The 24,645-nt window shown below is 39.7% G+C and overlaps 1 protein-coding gene across 3 annotated transcripts in view; it reads right to left on the minus strand.

Moving 5' to 3' along the window:
* The window catches only part of ANO6 (anoctamin 6), a 130,229-nt gene that overhangs the window by 15,864 nt on the left and 89,720 nt on the right, over window positions 1-24,645 (minus strand). For 2 of the 3 annotated variants that reach the window (XM_075124392.1, XM_048835989.2), the window contains exons 5-17: window positions 24,288-24,566; window positions 23,098-23,211; window positions 21,839-21,954; window positions 21,308-21,442; window positions 19,411-19,516; window positions 18,668-18,728; window positions 15,276-15,421; window positions 13,257-13,334; window positions 9,814-10,039; window positions 8,819-8,988; window positions 7,863-7,960; window positions 4,794-4,924; window positions 3,734-3,939 (exon numbers count right to left, since the gene is read on the minus strand). In XM_075124392.1, coding sequence (XP_074980493.1) covers window positions 3,734-3,939; window positions 4,794-4,924; window positions 7,863-7,960; window positions 8,819-8,988; window positions 9,814-10,039; window positions 13,257-13,334; window positions 15,276-15,421; window positions 18,668-18,728; window positions 19,411-19,516; window positions 21,308-21,442; window positions 21,839-21,954; window positions 23,098-23,211; window positions 24,288-24,566 — 1,866 coding nt within the window. Of the gene's footprint in view, window positions 1-113; window positions 1,184-3,733; window positions 3,940-4,793; window positions 4,925-7,862; window positions 7,961-8,818; window positions 8,989-9,813; window positions 10,040-13,256; window positions 13,335-15,275; window positions 15,422-18,667; window positions 18,729-19,410; window positions 19,517-21,307; window positions 21,443-21,838; window positions 21,955-23,097; window positions 23,212-24,287; window positions 24,567-24,645 lie in introns of those variants that run through there. The other variant, XM_075124391.1, reaches the window with a different exon arrangement.

Genomic DNA, 24,645 nt, shown 5'->3' on the forward strand with positions numbered 1-24,645 from the left:
AGAAAGCCCATGAAGGGGTCCTAAAGCCAAATGCCCACAGAGTGCCCATGAAATACCCATGATCCATCCTGGCTTGGGGGGCAGGGATGAACCACCCCCCAGCACTCACCGTTGGCACGTGGAGCCAGGTCCCTGCACTTCCCGCCACCGGTGAGAGCAGGCCCAGCCCTGCTGCACTCCTCAGGGGTGAGAAGAGGCGGGGCTGGGGCAGAGCAGGGCAGGGGCAGGAAGAGGCGGGGCTGGGGTGCAGCAAATGCCTTCTCCTGGTCCAGGGACAGAAGGGTGAGTGACAGACCATCCCGGCACATGAGATGGAGTAGGTCTTGGACCAGATAGACATTGTCGAAAATGGTCCGGCCTGGGATGGTGTAGAGCTGGTCAGGGTGGTGCATGTCTATCAGCATGGATCCCAGCTGCAACGAGATGACTTTCACTATGACCTTGTACTCCATGCTGAGGAGCAAGACTAGGCACCAGTGCCAAAGGTTGTAGAGATTCCCCTTCTTAGGCAGCAGAGCAAGCATGGCCCACTTGCTCAACAGCAGGAGCACCCTGCTCCCTAAGGACTTGGCCCAAACGGAGGTGAGGTCTGAGCTGAGGACATCCTAGAACACGCAGTAGAACTGCACGGTCAGCCTGTCCATGTCCGGAGATTTGTTGGTTGGCATCAGTCAGAAGGCTTCCGAGAACTCAGCCAGAGCGAGAAGCTGCTCTAGCCAGTCCTGGTTGCCTGTGCTGACTGTAGGGAGTCCATCCCACAGGGTCCTGCAGGCTTCAGCATAGGTTGGATCTTGAGTCCCTTGTGTTTCTTAAAACAACTCGGACTGCGAAAATTGCAGAAGAGCCACTCACTGTGATCCTACAGCCCTTACGTACTAATAATCTCACTGAAGTCAAAGGGAAATGTGTTGGTACTCAAGGACTATGGGATTGATTCCTAATTAGAGGGCTAAAGACAGAGTAAAGCTGCATTTTAAATTTACCTGTCTAGTGGTGATCACAAGTATTATACATTTAAGAGCTGCTGCTTGCCTTTTGAGGGAGAGTGTTTGCAGTTAGTCTGAGGTAGCAGGATTTGTCTTATGGGAAAATGGCAGACAAGTAAATAATCAATTGTGGGGGAGAATGCATCTTCAATTATCTAGAGGTCCTTGCACCGGAGAATGTGAGATAGCCTCCTCTTCTGAGTTGTGGAGGGAAAAGAGAGAGAGACAGACCAAAATTAGTTCTTTGGGTCAGTCTTCTATAGAACCTAAAACCAGAACACTCTAATAACTTCCTGGGCACTAAAAGGAATCCAAACATATTAAGGTATCTAAATACATAGTTAAATCACCAAAACAATCCTAACAATCTACAGACTGCATCTGACCTGTAAAGACACCATATAATAACAGTAAGGATTATGATGAAGACATTTTAGTGTTTGTGCTCCCAGAGTAGTTTAAACTAATTTTTAGAGATGCATTAGACTTTTCTTTCTTTCTTGATGTTTTTTTACAAGGCAGAGTTAAGGTCGTTTGGACTTCCTAACTGTGTGATAACTTGTTTGGATTTCTTTTGGTGCATCAGGGTTATATGTGTTTTATTATTAGGTTTGTAGCAGTGTGACCCAAAGGAAATTACTAATATGTACTCAGAACCTTAACTGTAACTTAATAGAGCTATTTTTGTCTGGGAATTTTCCTGTTTTTTTTAATTGAAGTTATTATTTAAAACTTTGTACATGAACACTAAACAAGAAAGCCAAATATAAACTGGTGCCATGAAATATTTCTAATGATTTGAAGATATGTACTATCAACTTTGAATCATTTTTATGTTAACTTTTAGCTCCAGATTCACCAGTAAATTCTAGCCGCTTTACACCACTCTGGAGCAGCACAGATCAGCCAGACATTACTGGACATTTAAGCTGGATTTACAGTTGCTTTGTATCACCAGAGTAGCACAAAGCAACTTGAGGGTTTATCTCAATCTCTTGTCTTCCACATTCGCTTGTGAATCCCCTTTGCTCTAAATTGCCTTCTTGCCTGCACTTCCCTCTACAATCCTTTATGCATCTGCATACATACACACAGGAGTAAGTCATTTTTTGTTATTTGTCATAACTGAAAAATGTATCTGTCAGCAGAGGCTTACACAAAACCTTCTCCTTCCGAGAAGCTCGCCACGAATTGCCCTCTTTCCAAATGGCGGCCACGTCTGATTGTTCACTGAATAGTAGAGAAGCCAAGCTGCCCTCTGGGCAGATGATAGCATCATATGAAGTCAGAAGTGGCTATTTTTGCTAAGGACAGCCTGAGGCCTCAGTCCTACTGAGAACAATGGAAGATGGTGGCCATTTTGAGAAGGACATTAACTGAGGATACTCTGTGGCTCAGTCCTGCTGAGGGGGGAAAAGGCAACCGTTTTGAAAGAGGGCAGTTGGTGGAAATTTCTGAAGGATAAGATTATATGTTAGTTTGTTCTCCAGCAGAAGCTCTTGTGTACTTCATAATTGCAAAAAAGACAATTACCTTTTTACCAGCATAGCCTACGCATAAGATTTCAGTATGATTTAACAATATGGGAAGTTTGAAGAGTCTGCACTCTTGATTAATAAGACCTTTCGGGGGCAAAAAAAGATCTTAAACCAAGTACTAAATTTCGTAAAGGACTCATTTTTTAAAATAACTTTAACTCAGACTGATTAATAGATTTACTTGCAATTCTCAGAAAACTCATTTTACACTCAAAGGGTAAGTGCTGTAATTTTGCGGCTACATTGTATTTTTCATACCTAACAAAGCTGTTGAATCTCTGCTTTAAGTGCAAAACTACGTAGGCGGGGAGGCACGACCGTAATAAATACAATAATAAATAAAGTTTAATTACAACCTAATTTCTTCAAAATCCATGCAGTTACCTGAAAATTCTCAGAAAATTCATTCTATATTCAGTGAGTGCTGTAAGTTTAGGGAGGATACACTATATTCTTCATACATAATGGAAGGTTGGACCCAGAATTTTCTCAAGGATGTCACATCTTGAGAAGTGAAACTTCCTTTATTTAGGCCTAGGGTTTTTGAAAGCACGTAAATGACTTTAGAGCCAAAGTCTCATTTTCAAAAGAGATTTAGGATGCTAGATATTTAGGCTCCTAAACGCCTATGTCACTTTTAAAAATGGGACTTAAGATCTAAGTTCCCTATAAACTGTGTGGCCACAGGCTATCAATGGCTGCGCAGGTGGGGTGAGGCACCTCTCTCCTGACCTCAGCCCTGAAGCTGCTGCTGCCAGGGAGATGCATCTCTCCCCCAATCCTGTCCCCGGGCTGCTGCAGTGAGAGAGGGCGGGGGGAGGGAGTCCTCTCTTCTCACCACAGTTCTGGGCAGCCTACACCCCAAACCCCTCATCCCCAGCCCTACCCTAGAGCCTTCACCCCCAGCAGGAGTCCTCACCACCCACAACCCAACCCTCTGCCCCAGCCCTGAGCTCCCTCCCACACTCCAAATCCCTTGACCCCACCCCCGCCACACATCACCTCCATATTGGAGTGCATAACAAAATTCATTCCGCACACGGATGTAAAAAATTAGAGGGAACATTGCTTAAGATCCTAAATTACTTAGGTGTTTTTGAAAATGTTACCTCTAGTCAGTCTGGCACAATACATATTAATATTTCACATCCTCACTTGACTAGAATATTTAGAGTATACCATTTTTTATAATTATCAGGTCATACTTACATTGGTCACCACTGCCAGAATTGCTATTCCTTGCATGATTGGCTGCCACGCTCCTATATCTTGTGCTTTCTGTGGCACCATGCGTCTGAACTGGGTTGTAATCTTCCAGGCGTCAACTCGAATTTCCAATAAATTATTAACAAGAGCCAGAAGAGGAGCCAGCGGGAATGATGCCACAAATAAAGTGACAAATCCAAACTGTATAACTGCCAATGAGAATGTGACGTACATTGGTGATGCCTTAACGCCGATGTGTATATATTTACCCAGACCGTGACAGAGACAGGAATGCATTTTTTAATGGTTAATCAGAGACTCTTTCTCTCCCTCAAATAGCAGACCTTGTGTGAACATACATGCAGAAATGTACAATAAGCCCCTGAAAGATAGAGAGGCCTACCAAAAATGAACAATAGCCTGTAAAAGTATGTGAGGTGCACACTAGCACAAAAAAGCCATAACTCATACATATGAACTATTCTGAATATTTAAATATCTGCTTCTTTTATATGACTTCTTACCTTTCATGCTTGTAAGTTTATTTATTAATCCAGTGCTATGCTGAAAAGCCTCAATTAAGAATCACATTATTAGTGTTTGTGTGCTGAAATAAGTATGATTACAATACTATTAAAGTATGATTGGTTGCAAAGAAATTCAGGTTTTCTACAGCTTCCAAAAATAAAAACTTTAAAGTTGCTGTAAATCTACAGCAAACTGGTATAGGAATGTGATGCTGCAGTGCTGGAGTTGAAGATGACAGTCTTCTGGCCCCTGACCTGTGGATAGGGTAATAGATGAAGAGGCAACAGACCTAGTCATACAATCCCTAGCTATAGAAGCCATGTCGTCCTTGGTTGTAAACTGGATTGTCATTTATTTGATTTAAACTAACAAAAATTTCTACCTTTATCCATTTCGCACAAGCTTTAATCTCTATAACATGTTTATACTATCTATAAAATCATCAGATATTATTTATCTGAAGACTTTTTAAAAAAAATACACATTTGGGTCCTGAAAATATTTCATTCGAATCAGAATTGCACAGCTGACTTACCCATTTCCAGATACTCATAAAACAATCCAAGTTTTCCAACGGGTTGCAGATGGTAGTCTTGTTCCCAGCGTGGAATAGTCTTTTCTGATCTAGCAGCTGAGCAACATCTTCCGATTAGATTCTTAACCCAGCTATTAGTCAGGAGAAAAGTGATGACTCACATTGTTAGTCTACCCTGCCAAAGGCTGAGCTATTGCAAAGTTCTTGCTCTGGTGCTATAGCCAAGTTTGAAAATTGGTTTTGATAATAACTGAACTACTGAAACTCCTTAATACAAACAATGCTATTTTTGATTCGCTCTTGTCCTGTACCTTTTGCAATCATTTACAGTAATGCAAAGTGGGTGTACAACACTACTATTCTGTCTGGTAGCATGTCACACCCACCTTGCACTGGTGTAAATGACTGCATCAGGTGAAAAGGCAACAGAGAACCAGGCCCAATATGTTTCTCAGACTGCACAGTTTTTAATCCCTCCTCCCCAAAAGCTCTTGGTCTGAAATGCAAGCACCAGAATTTAGGAAAATTGATGCTGTAGTTATAACTATTTCTATCTGTTACCTTAGAATAAGGAGCAAGCAGCAGATGAGCTTTTAAGGAAGGGAAAAAACAAAAAGGTATCATTTGCACATAAATGTCCTTCATAATAAAGGAAGAGAAAATTTCCATTTGTAATAAGAGAAATGAAAATGAGATACCAGCCAAATGCTTTTAAAGATTTGCATGAGGCATCGCAGTTTTACAAAAGGTGTGTTATTCCTTATATACAGGAAGAATTGCTTTTTCAATATTTGTCCAAATTTCCAATCAATCCAACTTCTAATGCATCCCTCACTGTGGTATCTTGGCTTAAAGTAGCCCTTAAATATATCCTGAAAAACAGATGCACTGAGACAATCTGAAACCATTTAATATCAAGTAAAATGTGACACTCTTCCTTTATACATTATACTTCCCCCTTTCTCATCTTACTTACAGTTTTTGGGCCCAATCATTGCAAACAGGAGTTCAATGAAAGCAAGGTTTTGGCCTTTTCTCTTTTCCTCCATTTCTAAGTCTCCTTTACCCATATTTGTGTTTTAGGTCACTCCCTATTTCCAACCCTCTTCTCCACATTTTCTTCCTGGTCGTCATCTCTTACACTTCCCTCCTGTCCACCAGCTACCTGTTTTCAAGGCCCAAAATTTACACTCCCTGATAAGCTTTTCAATATTCTGAGTGGTTTCAGAGTAGCAGCCGTGTTAGTCTGTATTCACAAAAAGAAAAGGAGTACTTGTGGCACCTTAGAGACTAACGAATTTATCTGAGCATAAGCTTTCATGAGCTACAGCTTTCATTTCCACTGAATGCATCCGATGAAGTGAGCTGTAGCTCACGAAAGCTTATGCTCAAATAAATTTGTTAGTCTCTAAGGTGCTACAAGTATTCCTTTTCTTTTTGCGAATATTCTGAGTGTTATCTTGTTTAAAACAGCTTTATTTGTCAGAGAGCATGATCTCTGTCTCCTAATCTTTCTCCTTCATTGCCTTCAATCCATGTATTGTTGTAGCCAGTGTGTATTGCTTGTGTCTGATTTAGATTGCAAGATGTTTGAGTCTGGGATCATTTGTTTTCTGTATTTGTATAGTCCTGAGCATTCTATCAGTGCTCAATAAATAATAAAAGTCCCTGATGCATATCCAACTCACTGCATACTCCACTTGCTCCTCTGAATCACCATATGTAGACACATTTTAATCTTCACAATTCAATTTTTCTCATCGTAAAGCATCAGTAATGCCTATTACATTAAAAATGTCAGAATTGGGTGGATTAAAAATGCCAGAATTGGGTGGATCTAGTTCTTTAAATGCAAGCAATACCAGGCCATGTTAAGAATTGATCAGGGAAGGAAGCACGAACCTAGGACTTGACTACTGGTTGCATACCGCGAGTGGTGATACATCGTGTGTGGTGATGGATAGGCATAAGTAATGGCAAGAAGAGATAACTGGCTAAACAAACTGGGACAATACTGGCATAAATAAAATCAACTAGCACAATGAGACTTTTTGGCTGTCAGCCTGATGCAGGAAAAATTGACACCTGTGGCAATTTTTTTAATCCACAGATGTACATACACAAAATCAGGCCTGTTGATTCTAAGGGACAGATTCTGCTTGTACTTGCAACAGCGTACCCTTGGAGTAACTCTCCTGAAGGCAGTGGAGTTACTCTGGTTTACACTAGTGTAAATGGGAACAGGATCTGACCCTAGTTTCTAGGACTCCCACCTCCAGTTTTCAAGATAATTGTTATTATTTACAGTTGTGCATACTTGATTGGTGAAGAAATGTCCTACGTTTCCATTACAACTCCATCAGATATGTATTTAAATGAGTTTTTGCTGGTTCCCTCTCTTTGCCACCTCCATTCGCTATACCTTTTCCAGCTTTCTGTACCTAGATCATTCCCTGTCTCCTGACAAGCGCAATACTATTTAACAACTTTGTGTAAGTTACACAGAAGACATACAGCCTCCAGTTTTACTGTATCATATACATTCAACATTACCCTTTGGGAGTGTCTGTCATATGAACAGAGCTGTGAATGTCAAAATACAACTACAAAAATATATTTAAAAACTAAAATAGCATTTTAAACACTTGTTTTGTGGAAAGTCTGACATAGAACAGTAAATACTAAATCGCAGTATGCCATTTAAAGCAATAATAAGGTGAAGATGGTCAAAGTAGCCTCCAGTTTTGGGCACTCAACTTCAGACATGTTGGGCCTGATTTTTGGAAGTGTTGAGCATCCACAACCTGAACTGAACTGAGTGGGAACTGGGGATCGATAGCACCTTTGAAGAATCAGGCCCAAGGCGTTTCAAGCTGGGCACCCAAAAATGGCATCCAAGTTGGAGACCATAGAAAATTTTGGTCTTGTTCTCCAGGTGCCTGAGCATATGCTGCTATTGAAATCTAAATGTCCACTTACTTCCAACAGGGGCAGGAGCAGGGCCTTTGCCATCAAATATTTGACCTTTTTATTTCATTAGGTCACTTTTAAAAAACATTAGGTACTTACGGAAGAAGCACTTCTTGAATGTTATTCCAAATTGCTTTACCTCCCATTATTATTGTTAGCTGCGTTGTAAGTTCAAGGAGACATCCGCCCGGATCACACTAAAGGTTGAGAGAGGTGTGAAAAATGCTGCATAACTCTTCAGGCAAGATTAAAGTGTTTAAATTAAAAAAATATACTAAAATTTTTAAAATTACATTATTTTAACCTTAAAAATAATCCAAGATGACAATTGAGACAAATCCCTTTGAAAAGGCCCAACAGACCAAATCTGACATTGCTATAAGTGGGCAGGATACCAGTGAAGCCAAAGGAACAATGGCCCAGATCATACAGCCTCTCTGTGTTGCACTGTCATTACGAGAAGATCACTCTAGGGGAGGGGGATCTGTGGATGGTGGAGAGCTGGTTCTGAGGATGTTATACCACCCCCCTCTCTGCTGCTGATATAGGTGGTGTTCATGGGAAAGTGAGTGTGGCTGGGTCTTTGTTATGCCACAGTGGTCCCTTGTGGGTCAATGAAAACCTAAGTAACTTCAAGAAAACTTGAAGCTACTCTAAATTATGCTATGGGGCTGGTCTAGCACACAGTTGTCCTGGATTTGGGGAACTGCAAAGGCTACCTTTGAACTCCCCTTCTGTGCTGTGCACTCCTTGGCAATAGCTGAAGAACTAGGCCTTGTCTACACTCGAAATGCTACAGCGGTTCTCCTGTTGGTGTAGGTAATCCGCCTTTCTGAGAGGCAGTAGCTAGGTTGATGGAAGAATTCTTCTGTTGATCTAGCACTGTCTACACTGGGTATTAGATCAGAATAATGACATTGCTCAGGGGTGTAGATTTTTCACACCCCTGAGCGCCGTAGCTGGAATTGACCTAACTTTTTAGTGTAGACCAGGCCCTAGGCTAATATCTTACATTGTTAATTAAGAAAAAAAGATATACTATAGTGGATTCTTACCTCTTCATTTCTGTATTTTCCTAACCAATAAACTGGGTCTCCAGGGAATCTTACAAATTTACCCTTAAAGAATGCAATGTAGAAACATGAAGAATAATAGTTGACAAACTGGAATAAGAACATCTTCATGGTCAGACTGTTTTCATAATCAGTCTGCGTCCTTGGTAGTTCTGTAGTTTAAAAAAACCACACCAAAAAACAAAAAGGAAAAGAAAATTAATATTTGAACAGCTTTAGTGCCTCCGTCAAAAAATGTGCATGTGCCTTGCATGCTTGAATAGAATTTACAGCACAATTTAGATTGTTTAGGGTCCCTAATACATTGTAGCCATTATGTTAATTATAAGACACTTGTAAAGAGGAAATAATTTGTTCTTTGACACTAAAAGAAAAAGAGCAACACAATTCTCTATCGCTCTCATAGAAAGAAAATCCTCACAGACTCAACAAACAACAAACATAACACTTTGAACTGACGGAAATAAACCATATTAAAATACCACTACTTTACACAGGTAAAGTAGAATAGCTACTTTAATGTAGATGGCCTGGATGGAAAGAACAGTAATATTTGTGAATGGTTGTCTGTTTAATAACAAGAGAAAAGCATCTAGCATTGGACCAGTGACCATATTCCATTTATTTACAAAAAAGGGGCTGTTCTCTCCATAATGTTCTTAAATGTGTTATGCGGTACTGATCTTTTTTTATAAAGCCTGGGTATTATAGTAATCTTGCTTGTTTTGTCTATTTCACAAATACAAAGCTGTAAACAATTGATCTTTCATGCTGGCTATACAAGGATTTCTTAGGCGAGGAGTAAAATATATTTCGTTGATAAAAGTGAAAAGCTATATTTGAAAAATTCTAGAAGTCATTGCATGCTATAGAGGGAAAATTCTGAAATACTTGGTGTAGATATTAATTTACTGGGGTCCTTATTATAAGAATTATGTTGTTTTTTCTTATAGTTCCTAGCGAAAGCATAAACTTACCAAAGTCAGTAATCATGATTGCCACTTTTTCATAGATGATGTTCAAAATCATGATGATTATAAAACTGATGATTGAAGCAGTTACTGAAGTGGCTGCCTGGGGAGTCAGGTACTTCTGAATTGCTTCTGTTCCATTAATGTGCCGTGGCAGCTTTGCAGAAAACACAAGGAAAACAGAGAGTCTGTAGACGATGATGCCAATAACTGACGCAATGATCAAAAGAATCTGAAAATAGAGTACAATATATATATTAGTGTAAAATCATATGGCTTGGGAAAAACAGTGGTTTGAAATATATATTATGAAGGGCAAAGTGAAACTATTTAGACCCTCTTTCTCCCCATCCCATAATATGAGAGCAAGGGGATGCTCTGTGAAGATAAAGCACAGTAAATTTAGAGCCCATAAAAGAGAAGACTACTTTGTGTAGCATACAGTCAACCTGTGGAAAAAGAGATGGATAATTTTATGACCGATAATGTTTGTAGCTACGCAAGCTAAGATAAGGAGAAAGGTAATCAGATCTCATGCTTTGGGGCATATGATTGTCACTTCCTGGGGTTAGAAAAGAATCTTCTCTTCCCAACACCCCATGTACAGCACTGCACAATTGGCAGGATGCATTCTGGAGGAAAAACACTGTATATGAGCCAGGTATTATTGTTGTTGCAGATTGTGGCCAGAAAAAAGCAACTGCCCCTCAAGAGAAACAGGCACATTTTAATTAGGGCTGTCAATTGATCGCAGTTAACTCACGCGATTAACTAAAAAAAAAAATTAATCACGATTAAAAAAATTAATTGTGATTAATCGCACTGTTAAACAATAGAATGCCAATTGAAATTTATTAAATATTTTTGGATGTTTTTCTACATTTTCAAATATAATCAATTTCAATAACAACACAGAATACAAAGTGTACAGTGTTCACTTTGTACTATTTTTGATTATCATTTTTACAGTGCAAATATTTGTAAACAAAAGAAATAGTATTTTTCAATTCACCTCATACAAGTGCTATAGTACAATCTCTTTATCGTGAAAGCGCAACTCACAAACGTAGATTTTTTGGTTACATAACTGCGCTCAAAAACAAAACAATGTAAAACTTTACAGTCTACAAGTCCACTCAGTCCTACTTCTTGTTCAGCCAATCGTGAAGAGAAACAAGTTTGTTTACATTTATGGGAGATAATGCTGCCCACTTCTTAATTAAAATGCACCTGAAAGTGAGAACAGGCATTCACATGGCACTGTTGTAGCCAGCATTGCAAGATACTTACATGCCAGATGTGCTAAAGATTCATATGTCTCTTCATGCTTTAGCCATTGTTCCAGAGGACATACTTCCATGCTGATGATGCTCGTTAAAAAAATAATGCATTAATTAAATTTGTGACTGAACTCCTTGGGGGAGAATTGTATGACTCCTGCTCTGTGTTTTACCTGCATTCTACCATATATATCATGTTATACCAGTCTCGGGTGATGACCCAGCATGTTGTTTGTTTTAAGAACATTTTCATTGCAGATTTGACAAAACGCAAAGAAGGTACCATTGTGAGATTTCTAAAGACAGCTACAGCACTCGACCCAAGGTTTAAGAATCTGAAGTGCCGTCCAAAATCTGAGAGGCACAAGGTGTGGAGTATGCTTTCAGAAGTCTTAAAAGAGCAACACTCTGATGCGGAAACTTCAGAACCCGAACAACCAAAAAAGAAAATCAACCTTCTGCTGGTGGCATCTGACTCAGATGTGAAAATGAACACGTGTTGGTCTGCACTGTTATGGATCATTATAGAGCAGAACCCATCATCAGCATGGACGCATGTCCTCTGGAATGATGGTTGAAGCACGAAGGGACATATGAATCTTTAGCGCATCTAGCATGTGAATATCTTGTGATGCCAGCTACAACAGTGCCATGCAAATGCCTGTTCTCACTTTCAAGTGACATTGTAAACAAGAAGTAGGCAGCATTATCTTCTGGAAATGGAAACAAACTTGTTTGTCTGATTGGACTTGTAGGCTCTAAATTTTACATTGTTTTATTTTTGAATGTAGGTTTTTTTGTACATAATTCGACATTTGTAAGTTCAACTTTCATGTTTAAGAGATTGGACTACAGTACTTTTATTAGGTGAATTGAAAAATAATAATTTCTTTTGTTTTTACAGTGCAAATATTTGCAATCAAAAATAAATATAAAGTGAGCCCTGTACACTTTGTATTCTGTGTTGTAATTGAAATCAATATATTTGAAAATGTAGAAAACATCCAAAAATATTTAAATAAATGGTATTCTATTATTGTTTAACAGCGCGATTAATTTTTTTAATTGCTTGACAGTCCTAATTTTAATCAGTCATACCATCTGCATTGGTTGAAATAATACTTTCATGTTCAGTATTTTTTTCCCCCTTGTTTTTTGTCATATCTGCTTCTTTCCCCATTTTTATTTCTTGTTAGCTATCTAGTTTTTATTTAGATTGTAAGTTCTTCAGGGCAGCAAGTTTCTCTTCTTATATGTCTGTAAAGTGACGTTTATCCCCTGTCCCCCACACCACAGACATAATACCATAGTAATAAACCAAATCGCAATACATGTTATCAGATTCTCCCAGCATTCTGAACCCCAGCCAGCCAGTTAGTTAGTTATTTTCTTCACTGTGCTCCAGACATGAAAACCCAGAGCATAGCCTCTTCCATGCTGGCCAGCCAGCATTCTATACAGTCCCTGTGCTCCAGCTTCATTTCCTATCACTGGTGATGGTTTTCCGGCTACAGAATGTTGTACAGGCTCTGGGAGCATGCAATTATTAGAGCCTTAGCTTTTAGAGACGGCCTTTCTGGGCCTGCCCACCATGTTACATATTGTTTCATGGATGGCTGGACTTCTTTCAATTTTTAGTTTTAATTAAAGTAGCAAGATTGGGAAAATCAAAGAGCTCCCAGCTTCGCTCTTTTAAGTGAAACGAAAAAGCTGAAAGAGGCCCATTCGTCCATGACATGCTATTGAACTGAATGGCTGGAACAACAATGAAAGAAACTGGGAAGGAGGGGGGGAAGTGCAACCAGATCTGTCCCCAAGGTAATCCATTGTTCCACCTACCAGCAAAACATGTATCTGAAAATGCTGATGGAGGAAACAGTGAACCACATTTTCAAACATAGTCCACAAGCTGTAGCCACAAAATATGCATAAGTATAAACTTATCTGCATGATTATCTGTTTTTCATATGCAAATGTATGTTTGGTGTATGCAGTTATGTGTTTGGGCATGTGTGCAGATGATTTTTTGGGGGCAACTTAAACATCCATATTTGAACATTCAGATCAGCCTGTCACTTTATTGGCTCATATATAGTTTAGTTTTTCATGAAGCTATTATTTGTCAAGAGAGGTACATTATATTAAAGAATAAGACCAACAGAATTTTACCCAGAAGAAGACTGCACTTATACAGAAGGTCATCCGTACACACTTTCCACAGGCAGTGTATGGCACGTGCTCTTCTTGCTGGAAAGAGAGTTGATTTAGAAGGGGATTAATCATACATCTGCTCTTCTTTTAAGTATATTTTTCATGTGACCTGTTAAGCACTTTGACATGTTTAGGGCACAAGAACGGGAATCAGAATCCTGGTTTCTATTCCCAGACCTGACATTTTTGCCATGTCCCCCTGGCAATTCATGTGGGCCGACGCGTTCCCCCCAAAAAAAAAAAAAAAAAAGTCCACTGATTTTGGGTGTCAGTTTTTGAGTACCCAATTTGAGAAATGTGGGACCTGATTTTCAGAAGTGCTAAGCACCCACTGCTCAAATCAGCTGGATTAGTGGGTGCTCAGCACTTCTGAAAGTCAGGTCCCTATGTACCTAAGATTTGGCATCCAAAAACTGTCACCCAAAATTAGTGGACATTTTGAAAATGTAGACCTCAGCCTCTTTGTCTCTCAGTTTACCTCCCTCTAAAATGGGGATGATGCCTACCTCACCCAGGTGTAATGGGGCTTCACTGATGTTTTAAAAAATCTTTGAGACCCTCAGATGAAAGGTCTATATAATGGCAAAAATATTATTTTTTAGCCAAAACTTCTCTATCTAAAAATGCCTTAAGAATTGTTTAGAATTATCATTGTGTAGTAAAGATAATGTAAGTTTTATAAGCTTATTAATAAAACCAGGTATCCTGTAGCACAAGATTATAATACAGAAGGGGCTACTTAGGGTAGATTTTTAACCATGTCAGTCTAGTTTTGGAACTTTTCAAGTCCCCTATTATAAACATTAATATAATATGGCTAGAACATGAAAGCAAAGCAAATGATCAGGTAAACGCTATAGTGATGCAATAACAAAAAATAATAAAAACCTGACAGCTGAGCTGAGTGAGCCGCTAAAGCCACTTGAAAATGTATTAAAAAAAGGAGCTCTAAACTAAGAGCCTCGTAAATGTGTATTGTGTTTCACTAGAATGAGAATTATCCCTGTCCAGGTGAACTCATTAATGTTATTAGCATCCATATATGCTTGGCCATAATACCTGTTTGTGCTTCTCTCATTCAAAGAAACCTGTGGATAACAAAGTCTGGAAACTGCATGAAATGCAACTTCTCTTCCTCCATTTTGTCTTGTTTTCCTGGCATGTCTCCAGGCTTCCAAGAACAAGGAACAATCAGTGAGTTGAGGGTTGCCAACCCTCCAGGATTGTTCTGGAGTACCCAGGAATTAAAGATTAACAGCTAATTAAAGATTATGTCATGTGATGCAACCGCCAGGAAATGTCCAACCAAAGTTGGCAACCTTATCAGTGACGACTGTGGGCTTCTCACAACAAAAATTATTCAATGCCAGGCTGTTACCTGAGATTAGAGGTACCATTTTGTGGCACCAGATCATTCTACTGCAGTCCCTCTGGCTGTTATGAAACTGCCCTTTAGTAATCACCCCCTCAATTGGTGTTATAGATTACAGAAAGGTTTCAGAGTAGCAGCCGTGTTAGTCTGTATTCGCAAAAAGAAAAGGAGTACTTGCAGCACCTTAAGAGACTAACCAATTTATTTGAGCATAAGCTTTCGTGAGCTACAGCTCACTTCATCGGATGCATTCAGTGGAAAATACAGTGGGGAGATTTATATACATAGAGAACATAGATTACAGAAAGTTGCCAGTCCCAAGGTTGCAGTAATTGGTACAACCAGCTGAAATGATAGATGTGATTTCTGTGAACCCCAGGCCTCACATTTTAGCCTGATACAGATTGGTGTACGCTAGGCCTGCAATTTATTAGATCAACATATTGGGTCAGATCCTCAGCTGCTGCAAACCGAGGTAGCTCCACTGACCTCAGTGGAGAAACGCAGATTTATATCAGTTGAAGATCTGGCCCATCACAAGGTCTTTGTTTGAATTTCTAGCTTTCACAGTTTGCAGTATGACCAATTCTAAAAACATTCCTTACCTGTGTGATTTCATTTGTTACTACATGAATGCATCGTGCTTCGTATTCTGGACGTACATGTTCTTCCTGCTCTAAAAATTCAACAGTGTCCCATTCATATTCCAGTTCAGCCTGCCGTCGCTTCCAAAACTCCAGAAACAAAGTAACTAACCAAAGGAAAAACAAACAGAGCTATACCACACGTACACCGGACAGCGTTGAACTCCTATGCTGTAATATGTGAACCGTTAATTTTTTAGATCACTTTTTGCAGACACAGAATATAACCTTTACTGGCTGGTGGGATGGTGCCAAGACTTTCTCAGGGAGAAAATAACTGGATCTGTTTCTTTACCTAATTACTGCTCTAATCACTCTGTAGGTGTTTTTATGATATCAACCTGTGGATTCTTTATGCTAAAGAATGCATAAAAGTTTATTTTTCTTTTCTGAAAACGTATTGAATAGGAACAATTTGGATTTTATATTGCAGTATGGTTTTTCAAAGCAAATTGTTTGGTTAATTGAAGGAAAATAATTTTGGAGAGTTATAGATGTTTTTAAAATAAAACTTTAGCACATATAGGAAATTGCCATAGGGAAAAGACTAATGCCCATTTAATATACACTATAGAGTTAATGCCAAACCTACTAAAAGTTTTCCAGACACAGTTACAGTCAAGTCACCAAAACCAAGCATGAAATAAAAAGAAAAACTCTAAGGGTGAGTTTGGGAGAGGCCGTTGCATGAGCGCATTCTTGGAAGGAAGGCTCCTACCTTTACATGGCTTCACACGGGCCTCTCACACTGGCAGTCCCTACGCTCCCTGAACTCTAGGGAGCACAGAGACCACTCTTTACAAGCAAGAGGCCAAAAAAGGGAAAATGGTGCCCTGACCTTCTATATCAACCTGCAGAGCAAGGCCAGTGGACCAAAGAGGAGCAAGCTCCTCCATCCCTACATCTGGCCACTGGTCTGGTCCCCAGCATAATTTAGAGCACCTCATCAGTGCTCCAATTAGCACCAGCTGCAAAAGGCCCTCAAGGACTGTTCCAATAGCTGGGAAATATTGGAGTGCAAGGTTGTCCTGGCCTTACAGCATGCTGCCCCTCCCCCTGCCACAATCCCTGTGTGAGCAGCCAGGAAATGGGTGTGGCCCAAGAGAGGCTATGATGACTCTGTCACTGAGGGAGCTGCCTACACAGAGGGACTCCTCCAGGTGTGATAACTTTATAGCTATATTGTACCGCTCAGGCCTCAGAGCAGGGCAGGTTCTTCTGTCTGTATTTTAATTGCTCTTTTCTTTAATTTATTCTAAGACGGCATTTTCTACTGATTAAAACAAATGACTGGGAGTCTGGAGATCTGGGTTTTAATCCTGTCTGGCCTTGGGCATGTCACTTACTATAATTTAGTAGTCCATACCCACTTTACAGGGGGTATTGTGAGGCTTAATTAATTCATGTTTTGTAGTTATTTGAGTTCTCTGAAGGGAACATATTACAGAAGTACCGTTATTAATAAGTATATTAGTGGTCGCAATGCAATCATAGGGTTAAAAATACATCATTCCTTAAATTATTTAAAGTATTACAATTCAATGAAAATTACAATTGAAATGGCATCAAGACCATGGCTCACTTGGATTCAGTACAATTGTGATGGACAATTCACCTCCTTATGTAGCGGGTTTATGATGAGAATACTAACATACCCTTGTCAGCATTATTGTAGCTATGCAGTTTAACTTTCCATTTATCATTTTTGGAACCATACTTCAAAACAGAAAATCACAATTTTTAATTAACAGACAAATTACAAATAAGTTAACTATTGGGACAACAGAAAAAAGATCAAATTAACATCAAACTGTTCTAATCTTTGATTTAGGGAATTTCCTGCTGGTATCTTGAGCATAGTATACCTTTGAAAAGTTCTTAAAAGAATCAAATTTAACTTAATTATTTTATTGAAATAGTTACTTTAAAGCACTTTATATTAAGTTCATTATCAAAAGATCAAAGTACAACATGTTTTACAATAACAAGCATATTAACCTTTTCTTATCAAGCTGAGATATTGTTCTAAAATGTTACAGTAGTTGTCTTCTGTACACTACCCTTCAAGGAGCACCACTGATAACATAAAACTTACCTCTGTAACTTTGCTGACTAGCTTCCAAGTCAACATTACTTGTTAATCACCAACAAGTAATCACTCTGGTTAAGGGGCTACAGTTAAAGCCAATTAGCAACCTTGCTAATATGGACAATCCAAAGAGGCTTAATAAAGCGGGGAGGGATCCTCAGGCTCCTCCCTTGGCCATAGACAATGCTGCTACTACTAATTTACAGTCCCCATCTCTCTGATGGGAGAGGAGGGGTGCGAGGAGAGATCCTGGCTGCTCCCCATCTCTCTGGTGGGAGGGGAGAACGGGGGAGACGTCTTGGACCTGGCTCCCCACTTCTCTGAGCCCCGGGCTGCCATCTCACGCTGCCTCCTCTACCACATCCATTTCCAGGCTTGCTCTGGAAGAAGAGATGGTGGGTTGGTGAGGACATGGGTGACACTGTGAAGCGGTGGGAGAGGGGAATGGGAAGGAACCCCATAAACATCTGCAAACCTCCTGGTAAGCAACTCATGCATAAAGCAGAGTCCCGTCAATGAAGAAATTGGGAAGTAGCACATACTGTGAACTCTGCTACTTGGCCAGTAACATGGGCCCCCTTGCTAAGAAAATTCTGGTTCTGCCTCTGCGGTCCAGTGAAACAAGATACTTTCTGGAAAAATAAGCTTTGACTTGTCCACTGAATCCAGTACAGAATAGAATCAGTCAGTGGGAACCCCCTGATTAAAGAGACACTTTCACTGCCACAAGATGTCCCTAGTGCTTGTAATTACTGCATGTTTAGCGTATCAATTACGTAAATGAAGAAGGAAAGAAATAATTACTAGAGTTTATAATAAATGGCTCTATTTTTCCCATTGCCTTCCTCAGTCACGCAGCTGCTAGTAGGAATAGAGAGCTCCAAGATTCCTTGGAGAAAAACAGTTCCTTTGCTAGACATGTTTAAGCATGTGGCTCCTGCTGGTTTACCACTGGGCAATTCTAATCCCTTCTTCTTCCTTTTCTCCGAGTTTAAAAGGATGAAGCAAACACTGAAAAAAAAAAAAAAACCACCCCACTGTTCCTATCTGCCCCTGGAAGTTCTGAAATCAGTCTCCAAATGATGCTAAAAAGAGTTGCTGTTATGCTTAATTTTTATGTGTGAATTCCCTTTTGTAATATTCCTGAACACTAGAAACTGAAATAGTTGTACATTTAGCTACACTTTTTGGCTTATGCCTTAGGTCTGCCCAAAATTAGATGACAAAACTGTAGACAGAAAGCAAAACCTTGAAATCGACTTACCCCATACTCCCATAAATACTGCAAATATTAGTGTTCCGAAGCTATCGAATATACACAGTTTCTGTAAAGAATTAAAATATAAACGATTTAGCCATAATGGGTCAGTAATTTTTCTACATGGGATAAGAACGCTGATAGAATGTTGCACATTTTGATTTTAGTTTTGAGCTTTTACATGGTTTAATCTTCACCTTTCCTCCTAGTATTCTTCCAATGTGCAAAATCAAGGAAATTAAATGCAGAAAACCTACATTAAACCTACGAGTCAAATATGCAGCAAAAGGGTATACAACTGCTGTAGTATCAATGTTCCACCACTCACTGTACTGGAAGAGGAGAGCCAGTACTTCAGTGTTAGGAATTTCAGTTGACATGACACACACACATTGTATTCTCTCTCTCTCTCTCTCTCTCTCTCTCTCACAAACACACACAGAGCAAATGAACAAATAATTCTGACAAACAAGAAGTGACACAAAAAACATTAACCTATTTAATAAGAAAATACTGCTTTGATATGGTAATTGTGGGGTTGCCTTCTGCCTTTTCCTTCCAACATTTCCCTTTTCACATGTTTCTCTCTTGTACCTTTTATATTGCTGTGCTGAAGAAACATTAATCTTGCACTGGAGGGAGAATAACACTGCTGCCACTTCACCCCATGGATGGTTTAAGAGAAAATACAAAGGCTACTGCAACTGAACTTAGAAGCCCATTTCTGCAGGATGTAAATGGCATGCTACCTTAGAGGATTCACAGGTAATAGTGAGGTTCCAGTATGTGCATTCCTGATCACACTGCGGGCACATTATGATGTTGCCACCGATGTTGGGATCACACACTTCTTGGCTAAAAATAAAATCAATCAATTACACAAGCACGAAACTCAGACTACCATTAATGCTTGTAGATGGTGTGATAACTCGGTGAAGTACGGAATAAGTTGTTAAGTGTGCTGCTTTCAGACAATGCGCCTCCTCCACTTCCACTCTTAGCCCTCAATATACTGCAGATTAGATTATGAAGCATGGAAGGAATTATCTCCCATTACTCTTGGAGCTATTCTCTAAAAGGAATCAAGTTAAGAACAAAACAGAGATCTTAAAAAATCCTATTGTTCACATTTTCAGGATTTCAGGGTGACTCTTTTACCTGATTTATAATGGGCAAATCCACCCTATAATGTTCAATCTGAGCATGGTGGTAGGGGAGGTTTGAGGCGGAAAAGTGAGGAATTCTCTTCAGGCCAGGGAGTGGCTGCAGAGTCACTTGGAGTTGCTAAAATAGTCTGAAGTAGTTCTAGCTACAGAGGGTGAAAGAGGATCAGGGGATCTGCATAAGTGCAGATCCAGTAGCCCCTTTCCCACCAATGTGTCTCTTCAGGGTGTAAAGGGGGAGCAGAATTTCCCCTGTGCTGCTGTTCTGCCTATTCTCCTATAGAAGTGGGGGGGGGGGGGGGGGGGGGAAGTCCTGAGTTCCAAGCAGTGCCTTTTAGCAGGCCCTCCACCCATATGTGAATTTCACCTATGAGAAAGTTTTTGCTCTCCTATAGGGAGCAGCAAACATAAATGGGCATGCTATGGTAACCTGTGTTGAAGTTTTGATTTTTCACTGTTTTCTTTACATTTTTACATTATACTGTATGTGGATTCAAAAAGAATTGTCAAACTATAAAGAATGAAAAAAACAAAATCTTAAATACAAGTCATTGTAACATCTCATGTCTGTCTTACTTTTTTGCCCTGTATCTTTGCATCTTTAACTTCAGAAACAAGCCAGTTGCTATTCTTATTCTCTGTATTTGTTTCTCCATTAACTTGATTTTTGTTAGTGCAGGGATTGATCCACCACTCACTGAAGTCAATGGGAATCATTTCAATGACTGACTAAGTATCGGATCAGGTCCTTAGAGAGCCCTTTCCGTACATGGTAGCTTTAGTTTCCTAAAAGATATTATGATTTGATTCTGTTTCAGATGCCGTGCTGTATTCTTTATTTTCTCCCCACGATTTATTGTCATTTTCTTTCTCTGCTTTTTAATTTCCTTTTATGTCTTCTTTATTTTGAAGGCAGAAAACTGATTTATATTTTGGGATGCTCTTTTAATGTTTTCGTTGTTTTAATCATTTTGCTCATCTGCCCCTTTCATTCTATGTCCTTTTTATTTGACATGAATGTCTCTGTACATTCTGATTTGTAAAAGCCTTCGGGCCATAATGTGCCATCAGATTTATAGCACAACTCCCCACTGATTACAATAGGGAATTCTGCTTAAAAGCTGATGGCATGATATGGCTCTTTGTTTGCTTACAGTATATGTCAGGAAGGAGAAGGAGGACAGAGAGTAGAGGAGGGAACATGCACAATGAGAAGGGAGGATGCAAGGGAAGTAGAAGAAATCGGGGGGGAGCGTCGGAGGATTTTCATGTCCCTTGGACTAGATGACCCACCAATGTTCTTGTAGCCCTGATATATGCTTGTCATTTCCTTTTCATAGTGTTCATTCAACAGTACCATGAACTTCAACCTGGGATCACTAACAAGGTTCCTTTTTTTTTAATGCCTAGAAAACTCTATGCTATTTGTGAGTATTCAGAACTGTGTCAATACGAAAATACATTTGAACTGTCCATCCGGTACCTCCATGTGCAGTTGTCCTTCGTTAGGTATCCATATAAAAAACAGGCGAGTCCTACTACTGCTGCCACGCTCAGCATTTGAGTGTAAAAACCAAGCCAAGCAAAATATATTCCAGTTTTCTCTCCATAATATTTCCTGTGAGGGGAAAAATACTCTTTGAAAATGCAAATAACTCCACATTTCTTTCTCAGACAACCGGCTATTCCAAATATTTAGGGCTAGACTCTATTTTCATATTTTTACAGTGTGTGACTCAGAGGTACAGCAGCTAACCATTTCTGTGAATTTGCATGATTTTTTATATTTGCATGCAATGCCGACTTCTCACTGAAGCTCACTTTTGATTGGTTATATAGGCATGTGCTTGTATCTTATAAAGTCAGAAACAGAGCATGCTCAAATGTGTGTGCAGATATGGGCAAACATATCAGCAATTAGAATTAAGACATGAATCTTCAATGTACCAAAACATGAAAATGTTATGTGAATTCCTCGGTCTTTCTGAATTGTACTGATCATATGCATACTCACCTGACAAGATCCAATGGCTGCAGTTTGTAAATACTTCGGGGGTGAGCCCATTCCTTGTAAAGAAGATACCGTTCATTAGGGCAGTTGGGGTCCTCTGACCGGTGATTGAATCTAGACTGCAAAAGAGAATGAATATGGAAACACTGTCTCATAAAATAACCACTTACAGTACCCAAACCGTATGGGCAGCTGAACCAGTTTACAGTGCCACTTCAGCCCCGCTGGCTGTGTGAAATCTGATCCCTGTGGAGCTACACTTGTGAGACTAGTATCCAGGGTAATCTCTTAGCCCAAGTTCCATTGCAAATTACAAAAAAGGAGTTGGAAGTAAGCAAGCACTAACAGTACAGAGGCTTGTCATTAAGGACCTGATCTTGCAAATACTTATGCACATGCTTAATTTTAATTATGGGAGTCATCTCACTGAAAAAAATGGGGTTTAGTCATGTGCTTAAACATGCATGTAAGTATTTGCAGGCTTGGTGCCTAGGATTGGGAGAATAAATAGAAAAGGATCAGTTCTAATTAAAAATGAGACTTTAAGTACCCCTAACATACTATCACGTGCTTTCTTCAGGACAGTGATGTACCACAATGAAAGCTGAAAATTCTGGAGAATAAATGCAGGGCTTCCAGCATCTGTTTTAGATTCAAAAGAGGGTACAAAGGGAAATAACCCTTCATTTCCTTGCTAGGTTAGTTGTAAACATATTTGGTGAAAATGTGGACTTGTATTAAGAATTTTTAATGGATTTTTCCATTCTCATTCTATAGTGCAACAAGAAAGGCGATGAGGAAGATCATTTGGCTTTCCCTCTTGGAGAGGAAAGTGATACATCCTGGGAGTTTCTGGCCATGGAGCATCATAGAAGATATAGACTGGCTGGGGAGCCTGGTGCACAGAGGCCAATAGGGACGTGAGGCAACTGAACTACATACAGCTCCCATCAGGCACCTCGGCAGCATTTCCAGATAAAAATACTTCAGTTTCTGGGTGTTTGGTTTTTGAAATAAAAATTGAAATCTTCTCTGAAAAGACACTTTTTGTGGAAAATTCTGTTGACTTGAAAAATCAGTATTCCTCTGAAAAAGAGTTTTGAAGGAAAATTTTCTTCCAGCCATTGTCTCCAAATAGGACAGTCAGTGAACAAATAAAATCAACGCCCATAGGCATTTTGCTATAGGAATCATGCATATGCCTTCAATCAGCATACAAATGTATTCCCAACTAAGATACCTGTTCCAAGCATTGGACTTACATCATGAAGAGGAAATGCTGCCTTGTAGATCCCAGAGTCCAGGAGTTTGTTAATACCAAACTTTTTCACATTGTCTCTTACTGCATATTCCACACGGGAAAGAATAAAATGAACCTGAAAAGTACAAAATGCCTTGAATCTCTTGCAATTTGTAAGTGAGGAATATAAACCATAACTATGTCATCCCAGAATCATAGATGCTAAAGAGGGGCAAGTTCTCTGGGTGAAATTCACTGTACAAGGCCACTGCCCCCATTTAAGTCCCACTTAAACTCTATTTTGGGGCATAAGTGGAACCCAAGTTGGACAAAGGTTTGGAATTTCACCTCATTAGACTGTCCAGTCAGTTTCCTAGTGAATGTAGGATTGTTCTCTACAGTACATTTCTAATGTGTCAGGAGGGTTGTCTGTTATTGGTGATGGTGATGAGTCAGCAATGTGCCCTTGAGTCAGCAATGTGCCCTTGTTGCCAAGAAGGCCAATTGCATTTTGGGATGTATAAGTAGGGGCATAGCGAGCAGATCGAGGGACGTGATCGTTCCCCTCTATTCGACATTGGTGAGGCCTCATCTGGAGTACTGTGTCCAGTTTTGGGCCCCACACTACAAGAAGGATGTGGATAAATTGGAGAGAGTCCAGCGAAGGGCAACAAAAATGATTAGGGGACTGGAACACATGAGTTATGAGGAGAGGCTGAGGGAGCTGGGATTGTTTAGCCTGCAGAAGAGAAGAATGAGGGGGGATTTGATAGCTGCTTTCAACTTCCTGAAAGGGGGTTCCAAAGAGGATGGCTCTAGACTGTTCTCAATGGTAGCAGATGACAGAACGAGGAATAATGGTCTCAAGTTGCAGTGGGGGAGGTTTAGATTGGATATTAGGAAAAACTTTTTCATTAAGAGGGTGGTGAAACACTGGAATGCGTTACCTAGGGAGGTGGTAGAATCTCCTTCCTTAGAGATTTTTAAGGTCAGGCTTGACAAAGCCCTGGCTGGGATGATTTAACTGGGAATTGGTCCTGCTTCGAGCGGGGGGTTGGACTAGATGACCTTCTGGGGTCCCTTCCAACCCTGATATTCTATGATTCTATGATTCTATGGTGGTTGTGTTGCTCTGATTGACAAAGAGAAATAAACAAATGTCTTTGTGTGGGTTTAGAGACAGAAAAGAAATAAATCTTTATATTGACTTACAATTCTGCTTCTGGTTGCTGGGTTGAAGAAGATGTCTTTGTCTTGAATGTAAAAATCAGACAAACGGGCCTTTTCAAATGGGGCAGTGAAAAACTCTTGCTCTGGTTTGATGATATTTTCATCCACTCGGAAGAGTCTACTAAACCAGTTGAAAGCTGAATCTCGGGTTTTCAGGTCATTGGGCTTCAGCGGCAATTTGATGTGCATAACCTCGGCATATGTGCATAGCACTTCCCAAGGTGCGTGCACTTTTACAAAAATAAGCTTTTCATCTAAGACCTAAAGTGAAAGAATATTAAAAACGTATGCCCACAAAAAATGAAAGCAAAGAGCTCTTCATAATACTTTTAAAGTAACA

This window comes from Caretta caretta, chromosome 1, assembly GCF_965140235.1.
Source record: "Caretta caretta isolate rCarCar2 chromosome 1, rCarCar1.hap1, whole genome shotgun sequence".
NCBI classification, from domain to species: domain Eukaryota; kingdom Metazoa; phylum Chordata; order Testudines; family Cheloniidae; genus Caretta; species Caretta caretta.